General features: G+C 32.0%; 1 protein-coding gene across 1 annotated transcript; it reads left to right on the top strand.

Moving 5' to 3' along the window:
- The first annotated feature begins 3,800 nt into the window (after nt 1–3,800).
- Nucleotides 3,801–10,916, top strand: LOC100796079 (uncharacterized protein At2g24330). Its single transcript, XM_003545480.5, has 6 exons — nt 3,801–4,047; nt 4,132–4,406; nt 5,262–5,406; nt 8,638–8,747; nt 9,590–10,013; nt 10,448–10,916. The coding sequence occupies exons 2-6, from the start codon at nt 4,143–4,145 to the stop codon at nt 10,708–10,710; spliced, it is 1,206 nt and encodes a 401-aa protein (XP_003545528.1). The 5' UTR covers nt 3,801–4,047; nt 4,132–4,142; the 3' UTR covers nt 10,711–10,916.
- Nucleotides 10,917–12,643: the final 1,727 nt, after the last annotated feature.

The following is a 12,643-nucleotide window of genomic DNA, read 5'->3' as shown; positions in this document are numbered from 1 at the left end:
CGAGATGAGTTACGAGAGAGAAAGGGATTAAAAATTTAATTTTGATGAGAGAAAAGATAGTGTTTGAAAAATTATGATTAATTATTGTTTTAGTTCCTGAATTTGGGGTATGTGTTTCTTTAGTCCTTAAAATTTAAAAATATATTTTTTAATCTCTAAATTTTGAAAATTGTATTTTTTTTAAGTCCCTCACATAATAAATTGACACTTTGTAATGACTTTTAGCTGTCTTAAATTAATTTTTATTTTTTAGCCCCTTGAATATGCATTTGAAAACGGTCACAAAGTACTAAAAAATCCGCTACAAAGTGTCAATTTATTATGTTAGAGACTAAAAAAATTAAAATTTCAAAAATCAGGACTAAAAAAAGAGCATTTTTAAATTTTGGGACTAAAAATCACAAGTCCCAAATTCAAGCACTAAAACAATAGTTAAGTCGAAAATTTAACAGGGGGAGGGAAGACAAAGGAAAGAGAAATAATTTTACTATAATATTGTAATAAAGTTACTAAAACAAATAAGTTCATTGATTTTTTGTCTAAATTTTATGGTAATAATTAATTAATTTTATTAATATATTATTTATATAAATATATAAAAATATTATTTTATTATATAGTATTATTTAATATATTTATTCAATATAATACATTTATTAAATTATTCACAATAAATTAATTTTAAAAAAATCTAATACACGTATATATAGATGATGTATCATATGAAAATGACCATCTTATATGAGAATGAAAAGAGTTAATCTCAATAGTTAGATTAAAATAAAATATCAAGATTAAATATTTTTAACACAAATTAAAACTCATTTAACTATAAAATCTTTATAAGAATCATCAAACATAAAATCAAATATGTTAAAAATTTAATTTATATCAAGATCGTCACCACAACCATCCTCATTGCCACAACCACCACTATCATGATCATCAATGGTAGTGATGACAATAGCAGCCACAATCATGTTGGTAGTGGTGGCGGTAGCTCTGACGATCACTTTGGTGTATACATAATATTTAATTGAAGTTATTAATTTAACATTTATATAATATATAAATAATTAATATTTTCTTATTTAGTATTCATTATTATATTTTTTAATATATATTATTAATTAATATATTTATTAAATATAATACATGTATTAAATTAATTCATAAAATTTAATTATTACATATTTAATACCTTTATATATACATATACATAATATTTAATTAAAGTTATTAATGAAATATTTATATAAATATATAAATTATTTAATATTTTCATATTTAGTATTAAATTATTATATTTTTAATATAATATATTTATTGAATTTGATAATTTTAATGATATATATATATATATATATATATATATATATATATATATATATATATATATATATATATATATATATATATTAGGACATTTTTAAACAGTGAGTATATTTTATCAACGTCGAAATAAATAGAGTAAAATGTGTTTTTATTATAAGAGGGGAGAGACATTATAATAATTGCATCTTTATGGAGAGAAATATATAATTTATTTTCATAAGAATGAAGAATATTGTAATACTTATTTTTTTTTCCGTAGAGTAATACTCATATATCTTTTTTTGAAGGTAATAATACTCATATTCGCTTTTTTTTCCAGAAGAATAATACTCATATTCTTAGTATAGGACAAATTATATTATATTATATAACATGTTACAGTAAAGTAATTTCTTTTTGTAAGTAAAAAAAGAATGGTATAATTTTTTTTATCTAAAGCAACCCCCGCCTTAATTACCGGATGCCCGGAATAATTTTATTAGAAAAAATAATTTACAACTTGAGAGTTTAGGGAAAATCAAATTAAGGGAGTGATGATTTGCACTTTTGTGTATTTGAGATGAAATCTTTAAAAATTGGTGTAGGTCATACACTTCTATGTTTTAATTTAATTTAAATATTTCATATTTTTTTTCATCTCAATTCACTTTTATGTCTCTTTTATTCTTTTAAGTCAAACTCACCAAAAATCCAAATAGACCTTAATAGATTTGGCTAACTAATATGCTTAGAAATTAGAATACTAAGTAAAGAATTAAAAATAGTTATTTCTTTATAAAAATGAATTATAAATATGTTACAAATATGATAAATACACAATTAAATTGATTTTTATACACATTATATTCTTCATCAATAAAAATCATTATTAATATAACTTTTAAATTTGGTTTAGTTGTGAAATAAAACTACCAACTCCTTAGCATCTCTCTAGCCTTTTTTGTTTTTATTTTCTTTGTATCGTTGTTGGTTATAGAAGGTCCCATTTCAATTGGACCAAATCATATCCATGGATATATTACTTCTTTATCATATGAGGAGTGATTAGGGTTGACGTGTTTTGTAGTCGGGTGGGGAGTAGGGGGGAAATGAGTCAAGCCAAGCTTTATTAGACTTGAGCTCGGCTTGAGTTGAATACGCAAAGTTTGATTTTGGTTCATTACCTGTCATAGATTTTTTTAAAACCTGACTTGGCCTACGAGCCTATTTTAAAAGTCTGCTTAAAGACGTCTTTAACCAATTAATTTTTATAAAACCTAGTAAAATACTAACTAAAAAAAGAAACTTATAAAATTTCGTATAAGTAATATACAAATTCAAAAATAATTGATAAACAAAATCATATTGAATTCAAGTTATTTAAACACAAAGTATATCAAAAGAAAATGAAAAAGAGAGTATAATATTAAAAAATACATGGATTAGAGATGATTTATACTAATATAGTCAAATAAAAATATTTAAATTGTCTGAAAATGTCTTTACAAAACATTTTTTTCTTTGAAAGTATTAATCTGGTTGCATTATCCTTTTAACTTGAGTCTTTTTCTTTTTGAAAATTTTTCACATGCAAGTGAATTCTTTAAGCACTTTATCTCAATTCATGAAGTCATTCATAATGTCATAAAAATGGTATAGATAATAGTTATTATTATTATTATTATTACTTAAACAAGCCGGTTTGTCAAGCTTAACAAATTTTTTATAGTTTGACTTTAATTTTTTTATCTAAAAAAAACTTTTTAAAAGCTTGAGCTTGACCTTCTTAATAAACAAATCAAGTCGAGTCGAATCTTAGATAGGTCGAGTCATAGGTCCTTAACAAACAACTCAATTCATTTCCATCTCTAATGGGGAGAGGGCAACCTAGTAGAGATTCTCTCCCTTCCTTATTTTTTTTTTAGAAGTAAAATTCACTATACTAAAATATTACTTATCATATACAACAATCATGATTTTTATGTAAATTATAATATTTCTCTATTGAAAATTAATGATTAATTCTTGAAACATTGAGATTTATTTAAGAAATTAATTTCTTTCAACATATATAAATGTAATTTATATTTTAACTACAATTTTATATTTTAATTCATTGATTAGAATCTTTAAAACATTAGTATTTCACTCATGGATCTGAATTCTCATAAGTAAAAAAAAAAAAAACACACACACATTCACGTAGTCAAATGACAAAGATCGTCAAATTTTTATCTGACAATTCATAAATTATTTTAATAAATACAATTCAAAAATACCTTTAAAATACCGATGGTCTTTACACAACTCCGATTGCGTTAGTGTATGACAATCCAAATCCGAAAAAATGTCAAGAACAGTAAAAAAAACAGTTGACTAGTGATAATTGTATTCATGACTATTCATTTTACTAGTGTTAGGACGTTCAGTCAACCACCTCATAACACGGTATTTCCATCACCAATTTATTTTTTTTAAAAAAAGGGGTTAGGACTTAGAGTGATGGAGTGGCATGAAAGCATTCGCATCCACGGAGCGTGAAATCCAACGTGCTTGACTCTGCGTGCAGAGAGTGTCCAAAACAAAACCCCAAAAATTTGAAATAACACTCTCAGTCTCACGCATTCTTCTTCGTCTCCCACTCCACCACTTCGTAACTCCCCAACCTCACCACCAACCTACGCGCCGAGATCTAAACCACCGAACATTCTCGAACCCTCCCAGATCGAACAAGTTCGTGTTCGTTCCTCTCTCCCTTTTCCTTCCACACCATTTCTCATTTTTCACTTTCTTATTTCTTTTTTCTTTTTTGGTTAGGGGCGAGAGTGATGGGGGATGAGAAAGGTGAGAAGAAAGAAACTAGTCCCAGTGCCAGTGCCAGTGCCGGGAACGATAAGAAGAACGAGAAAAAGAAGAAAGGTTTTATTTCGCGAATTTGGAACGCGATATTCAGGTCCAACCGCGACGATTTTGAGAAGAGGCTTCAGTATATTTCCAAAGAGGAAAACGCGGTTGTGACTAGAATGAGCAATAGATCTCGCTCTTGGAGGCGAACCTCTCGCCAACTTATTCTATTCTCTGTTTTATTTGAGGTACCTCCATCAATTTTACCTTATCTTTTTATTCTTCTATTGGAAATGAGTTTTGCTTTTCTCTCTTCACTTGTCACTGAGGGTGGATGTAAGGTTTTAAATTGCAGTCGCTGTCGCGGAGTCTCTGAAAATCTTGACATTGTGAAAATTTGTGGCCGCAATTGCCGTGGCGATGTGGTTTCATAGACTTCAAAACCTTGATGTTGTGGAGACTTCAAAAATCCTGATGTTGTGGCTGCAATTTGTTGCCTCCAAAGACCGGAGAATTTAAGAAATTGTGGCTGCAATCCTGATCTTTAAAGACAGGAGAGTTTAAAACCTTAGATATTTGAAAAGCATAGGCTCATTTTTGTGCTATGAAGAAATGAGCATTTTATGTCATTGGTTTTTTGAAATATTTTTGTCGTGGATTTAGTCCCCTGATGATATTAAGGGTTGTTGGTGTTTTAGATTTCTTTTGATTTTGGATCTTAGGAGGACTGTTTTTTCTTTTTAAAGGATTGGTTTTTGGAGGAATTGGGGTTAAAAAAGTTATTTGTGTTTGGGAATGATGCTTGGCATTCTGGGAATGCTGTTTTAAAAGTTAGTTTAGGAGAACTGATTTTGTTTGGATGGGAAAGTAGAACCACTTTTGGAATGTAAATGTAGACGTGGTTTTGATTATGCCGTAGGATCTTTGAAAAAAAATGAAATAAATCTTTTGAGGAGTGTGTGATAATGTTTCCCTTTTGTTGAATGACAATGAAGGGTTTACTTGAATTTTAAATTTCTCCTCTAGACAAATTAATATATTCCTGCTGACTATTGAGGGTGGTTTTATAAATGGATTTTTCTTAAAATGGTTTCAACTTTCAGGTCATTGCTGTAGGATATGCTATTATGACAACAAGATCAATGGATATGAATTGGAAAATGAGGGCAATCCGAGTTTTGCCAATGTTTCTTTTGCCTGCCTTGTCATCAGCTACATATACTGCATTTGTCAGCTTCACCAGGATGTGTAAGTGTCCAAACTCAAAAGGATTACAATCAACATGGAAGCTAGTTTATTTATTTATTTCGTTTTGTAAATTGGAGCATCATATATTTATCTGTTCTAGGCCTAGTGAAACTTTATGCCTTCTGGATTTTATTCTCAAATTTGAGATTTTCAATTGTTCTGTCCTCCTATTTTTGAAGTTGTTTATGAGTTCTGATTCCATAACTTGTTAACAACTTCTTAGTGGGAGTGGAAAAGTATATTTTAGTATTATGATGAAACACTCATTGGCTCTCCTACTCCTCAGTCCTCCGTCTCAACTGGCAGATGAAACAACAATCCTCCCATTGTTATCTTTCCTCCAACCGGCAGAGGAAACACCCATCCTAATCCTCAGTCCTCTTGTCCAACTACTTCAGCTGGCAGAGGAAACTTTCCCACTACTCAATCCTCGTGGTTTCTTATTTCCTGTATGGATAACTATTACAAAATTCCTGGAGTCAGAGATGGCGCCTTGCTCACTGTAATTGAACACACATACATTAAACTCACGAGAAAATGTCATCCAAGTAGGAAAAACGAGGAAGGTCCCTCTTGAGAAAGCCTACGATGAAATCGAGCTCAAGCAAATTTCAGAAGTTTTTCAAGTGCTGGGATTGGATTCTCTTGGAGGAGATTTGTCAGATTGGGATGTTCTTTCTTCAAGTTGGATCCATTTGGAGTTATACAAGATGTTAGAAGTTGACACGAATGTAGACAAAAAAAAGTTGAACATAACCTATTGTAAGTGGGCTTTAAAATATCATCCCATTTGATACTGAGAAGAAAACGAAAAGAGCTCAAGCTGAATCTATTTTTCGAAGAATTTCCCAAGCATGTAAGGTAATTACCACAATATATCGTATTAAGGTTGACACCTTAACTCTACACATGTTGGCAGCATATATAACATCCCATGAGCAAACACCCATCTACTCATTAGTCTTCCTGTTTTCATGTTCCCTGCATGAATAACTATTACATAATTCTTGGAGTTAGAGATGACACCTCACTCACCATGATCAAGCACACATACATTAAACTCACGAGGAAATGACATTCGACTGGGAAAACAAGAGCCCTCTTGAAAAAGCCTATGATGAAATTGAGTTCAAATGAATTTTGGATGCTATTCAAGTGCTGGGGTTGGATTCTCCTGAGGGTCAAGATACATTTATAATGATGGTGGGATGTAGGTTTTGAAGAGATGTGATCCTTGGAAGCCAAATAGATACGCAGACCACTATATTTTGTATTAAGGATGACACCTTAGTTCCACACATGCCGATATCATATATAACATCTCATGAGCAATTCAGGTTGACATTAACTTGTATGCTTGGGAAATTCTTTGAAAATTAGATTCAGCTTGAGATTGTTTCGTTTTCTTCTCTCGGTACCAAGCGAGATGATATTTTAAAATCTGTTTACAATAGGATATGTTCAAACTCTTTCTCATCCACATTTATGTCAACTTCTAACATCTTGTTGAACTTCAAAAGGATCTGGCGTGAAGAACCAGTGACATCCCAATCTAACAAATCTTTCCCGTTGTCCGACAAAGCTTCATGTACTCCCAAGTACTGTGGGTACCAAAAAAAAAAGAATCAGACAAATGCATCTTTCGTGTGTTCAATTTCAAACTGACAGTCATCGGGAATATTGTTGTCTTCATATTTGTTCGTCTTCCAAGGACTACGTGTCTTCTAAACCAACATCCCACCATCATTATAAATGTGATTGACCCTTCGGGAGAATCTAACCCCATCACTTGAAAAGCTTTCGAAATCCGTTTGAACTCGATTTCATCGTAGGCTTTTTCAAGAGGGTCCTTACTCAGATGCCATTTCCTCAGGAGTTTAATGTATGCGTGCTTGATCATGGTGAGTGAGGCACCATCTTTGACGCCAAGAATCTTGTAATAGTTATTTCTGCAGGGAACAGGAAGACTGAGCAGTAGAAGTGTTTTCCTTTGCCAGTTGGACAAGAGGACTGAAGAGTAGGATGAGTGTTTGCTCATGGGATGTTATATACGTTGCCAACATGTGTAGAATTAAGGTGTCAAACTTAATACAATATATTGTGGTCATTACCTTATATGCTTGGGAAATTCTTCGAAGATAGATTCAGCTTGAGCTCTTTTCGTTTTCTTCTCTTGGTGTCAAACATTTATAGTAGGCTATGTTCAACTCTTTCTCTTCCACATTCATGTCAATTTTTAACATCATGCAGAACTCCAAAAGGATCCGGTGTGAAGAACCAGCGACATCCCAATCTAACAAATCTTTCCTGTTGTCCAACAAAGCTTCATGTACTCCCAAGTATTGCGGGTAGCAAAAACAAAGGACTGGAAATACATCTTCTGCTTGTTCAAGTTTGAACTGATTATCATCGGGAATATTGTGGTCTACGTATTTGTTCTTTTTCCAAGGACTACATGTCTTCAAAACCAATATCTCATCATTATAAATGTGTCTTGACCCTTCGGGAGAATCCAACCCCAACACTTGAATAGCTTCCAAAATCCGTTTGAACTCTATTTCATCGTAGGTTTTTTCAAGAGGGTCCTTACTCCTTTTCCTACTCATGCCATTTCCTCATGCACTTAATGTATGTGTACTCAATCATGGTGAGTGAGGCAGCATCTCTGACTCCAAGGATCTTGCAATAGTTATTTGTCCGGAGAACATGAAAGCAGAGAGACTGAGCAGTAGGAGTGTTTCCTTTGCTAGTTGGACAAAAGGAGACTGAGGAGTAGGAGTCTGTTTCCTCTGCTAGTTAGGGGAGAGATAATAACAGGAGGATTGGTGTTTCCTCTATCAGTTGAACCGGATGATTGAGGAGTAGGAGAGTCAACAATTGAAGGATGAGTGTTTCCTCTGCCAGTTAGACGAGAGCCAACAACCCGAGGATGAGTGTTTCCTCTGATGAATGAACGTTTCTTATTAAAAAAAGTTGTCCATGCATCAAATCAATTTCTCTGGTGTAGTTTTGCTGCAAATGCTTGATTTTAACATTACATTCATTAGAAGTAGAAGGTCCTAGAGATCTTGCAATCTTGTACAAAACATTTATTAAAAATGTGGTACCTTTAGTCATAAGTTTGAAAAGCTATCATTCACAACCCCAGTGATAAGCTAGAATTTAGAGTTTGATATATCGAGTACAAAATTAATATTATTTAATTTTAAATATAAAATTGTGGTTTTATAGGTGATCGCAGGGACCAGAAAATTCTTGAAAGTCTTAGAGCTGAAAGGAAGGCAAAAATTGATGAGCTCAAAGAGAAGACAAATTATTACATTACTCAACAACTCATTCAGGTAATTGTTTAAAGTGAGTATTGTTACAAGACTTTCAATATCACCTTCGTTCCTTCTCATTTAGAGCAGACAAAATATACTTGGGTTGTATTGATCAGTTCATGCTACTTAATGACAAAACCTTAAGGTATCATTTGGTGCATTGTATAAAGTAGATCTTAAGTGTAAGTAGATTCCATTTTTACTAGAAGTGTGCACCTAAGTAGTCAAATCTAGTCAAACATTTTTTATTCCCTTATAACCACTCCTCCAACACTTGATATCACCTAATAAGAAAAAAAAATTGGCCTCCTTCTGCCACCAACCTCTGCCAATACCACTTACACAACTAATTATCAGATACAACACAACATACCGATAGGAGCCTTCAAGAAATAAAGAGCTTGAAGGGCTTTTTATAATCCAAACGTAATAAAAATCCTAATCATACAAAAACTCCCAAAATGAAATCTTATGAAGATAAGATAAATATCTCAATTGCAAAAGTAGAAAGACAGTTATTCCTAAAAGTAACCCATGATTAATAATTATTTTATATCACCCTCTTTCAAGAGTTAATAGAAGTTTCTTCGTTCCTTCAGTTTATTTCTACAGTTAACTAGTGTCTTTTTTGGTGCTAATAATCATGCCCTGTGATTGATGTTTGGAACTTTTAGTTGGGATTAAAATAATTGATTCATGTGTCATTAGTGCAAAGATGGGTATTTTGCATCAATAAGTATTGCTAAGATTATATTTTGCCTGACAACAAACATCTAATAGGACAAAAAATGTCAGATCTATTTGTTTGCAAAAATACTTGAATATTATTGTGTATTATACTTAGCTCTTGTGATCCACAGAGATATGATACAGATCCTGCAGCCAAGGCAGCTGCTGCAACTGCTTTAGCATCCAAGTTGGGTGCAGATTCAGGTTTGAAAGTGTATGTGGGGGATGAATCTTCTGGTGCTTCAACAGGGAAGACCAAGGATGTTGAAGTTGTTCAGTCTAGTGGGCTTCGAAATCGCAAACAAGTCACTTCTAGATCCACTAGTTCAGGGACAACTACACCAAATTATTCTGATCAACAATTTGTTGGTTCTGGGAAAATTGATCAAACCCAAACTCCTGAGCATAATCAGCTTGTAGTTGTTGAACATCACAATCCTCAAAGTTCAACAATGAATGATGGAGGATGGATTGCTCGAATTGCAGCATTGCTTGTGGGTGAGGATCCAACACAGTCTTATGCGCTCGTATGCGGTAACTGCCGCATGCATAATGGTAAGTTGGCTGCCTTTAATGTTCTAGGTTTGTGTGTTCATACACTTGCACTCACATGTGTGTGGGTTGCACATACAAAGTACTCCCTCCCTCCGTCCCTAATTATAAAATTATTTTAAAAAAATTGTTTGTACCTTTTTATAAGATCTTTTTTTAATTTTTAGATGCATTAATTATTTTTTTTCTACATATCCTTATTTAATTATTTTCTCTCCAAACATTAATGAAAGTAATTAAGGGGATAGAGATATAAGAAAAAGATAATTTTAGAATGATAGTACAAATAATTGATAAATTTAATGTAATTAACTATTTTTCTTAAGGGATATGAATTAGTTGAAAGAATCTTATAATTAGAGACGGAAGGAGTAATAGCTAATTTTCATTTCTGAATACAGTTTAAATTGTGTTTTTATCTACTTGTTTCCCTTCAGGTCTTGCTCGGAAGGAGGATTTCCCATTTATTACTTATTACTGCCCACATTGTCACGCCCTGAACAAACCAAAGCAATCGGATGAGCGTACATCTGGTTTAAATTCCCAAAACACTCAGTCTCCTAAAGCAGATGACAGGGAAGAAGTTAAAAATGCTAGTGATTCTGAATCCGAGAGTGTAATAAGAAGCGATAATCCCGTAAATACTAGCCCTGAGATTGAGGAAGTTTCTGAACCGGCTATTTCAGTGGAGAAAAACTAGTTAAAAGACAGTAGCCTCTTTTGGGGATGGACTGTTTAGATGACATGTCTTGCCCCTTGTTTCAGGTCACAGACGACCAACTATAAGGAAACCAACTTTGTAGTTAGAGTCCTTATTGCTGTTGTAACAGGAAGAGTTTTGATATATTATTTTGGAACTTGCGATTTATAAATTATAACACATAAATTACATGGCTTGCTTATGAATTAAGGCAATTTTGGGATTTCCATATAATTTTTCCTTTTTTTGTTGTCGGGATAGTCTTAGTTCAAAAATGAGATTTGGTTTAAACTTTGAATGTTGTTGCAACTTGCAAGGGTTGTGTTTACATCTGGTCAATGTAAATTTTGTTGAAACTATATTCATGGATCACTCATGATGGACAATGGCATCTTGTGATGCATGTAACATGATCCCCCCGGCGGATATTGGATCGTTATTTAATTGTTGTGTATCAAGTGTTCCCGTGACTTAAGTCGAAGGTTGGGTGTGGGTGTTTGCTGGTGAACAATTGCAAGTATGCTTTGGATGACTTCAAGAGCATATTTTTCTTATAAGTTTCGTATTAGCTTAGCGCGTGTTGGGATATGCATAAAGAAATCACGTTTTTATGTTCAAGTTAACGCAGAAGCAAGTATACTTGTTTCAAGGTTGACGTGCATTAGAGCCGTTTGACACTCATTCAAACATGTTGGTTTCAAGCGTATATGGGGAAAACATACATGCGCATTTTCTTACCAAATCATTTTGTGATATTCAGCCACTAAAATATCTTCGCTCCATCACTTTAGCTAAAAATCAGTTACGGTCAAAGCTATGAAACTAGGATAAAAACTGAATCGGCCAATTTATATTATTATTCTTTTTTTTTTCTTTCCTGTTCCCACTTTCTTTTTCCCTTTTCTAGTTTTACTAGTATCTTTATTTTTAACTCGAGTATTTTTTTTATATATTGCTGGATATTTTTTCAAGTTATGTGTTTTTATGTAAATTGCTGGACTTTTTGTATGTGTTATGAAGCATTTTTGATTGTGTTCCAAATATATCAATGAATCCATTTTAATATCACCATGCTTACATGTCATTAGATTGAGTTCACGTTTTATATCCAGCAATTATTATTGGTATGTATTAAAAAATTACTATGAATCTATAAAAATGTAAGAACAAGCATGTAACTCTATTCTTCTATGTATAATTTCATCCTTTTTTTTTTGCCTTACAAAAGTCTAGAGTAAGAGAAGATGTCGTCTTTGCAAGACCAAAGATTAAGGAAAACAATCAACCTGTAGTGAAATTATTTACATGTCGCCTATCAATAAGAAAATTTGAGAATAGAACCATTCACAATTAATATCAACAGAAGATTCAAACAAATGTACAAATTTCAAGGGGTGGTTATGGTTCGGTTCAACCCATTGACCTGATCAATTTAAAACAAATTGAATAGTTTAGTCCGGTTCTCAATTGGAAAATTTGAAATCCTTATAAACCAAATCAAATCAATCAATTGATCTGAACATAATATTCTATTATTTATTTATTTATTTTAGTTTTAGTTTTATAATTTGTAATCATATTATTTACATTTTAATCACGAAGCACGTGGATTAATTTACATGTGATTGTTCTAGCTTAACTAAAAGTATTGAATTTGAGTCCTAAGTACACAACTGTATTAAATATTTGGAGGAAAAATTTTACCTTCTAAAATGATATTACAAGATCCAAACATCTATGTTAAAGAACAACCATATAACTATTTTTCTTTTTATGAAAATTAAGCAAAACTACTAAGCAAATCAAACTGAACAAAATTGATAGGTTTGGATTGAAAAATTATCTAAAATCAAACTAAACCAACCTGTGGTTACCCCAACAAATTTCTATATAATATTTTCTAATTATTTGTATTTAATAACCGTTAATGCAA

Source organism: Glycine max, chromosome 14 (genome assembly GCF_000004515.6).
Source record: "Glycine max cultivar Williams 82 chromosome 14, Glycine_max_v4.0, whole genome shotgun sequence".
NCBI lineage: Eukaryota > Viridiplantae > Streptophyta > Magnoliopsida > Fabales > Fabaceae > Glycine > Glycine max.
The sequence above is the reverse complement of the archived record's forward strand: the minus strand, read 5'-3'. Positions and strand labels throughout refer to the sequence as shown.

Coding starts and splice junctions, on each gene's coding strand:
- LOC100796079 (XM_003545480.5), top strand. CDS start 4,143: ATGGGGGATGAGAAAGGTGAGAAGAAAGAAACTAGTCCCAGTGCCAGT. Junction 4,407..5,261: donor TATTCTCTGTTTTATTTGAG/GTACCTCCATCA, acceptor TTCAACTTTCAG/GTCATTGCTGTAGGATATGC. Junction 8,748..9,589: donor TTACTCAACAACTCATTCAG/GTAATTGTTTAA, acceptor TGTGATCCACAG/AGATATGATACAGATCCTGC.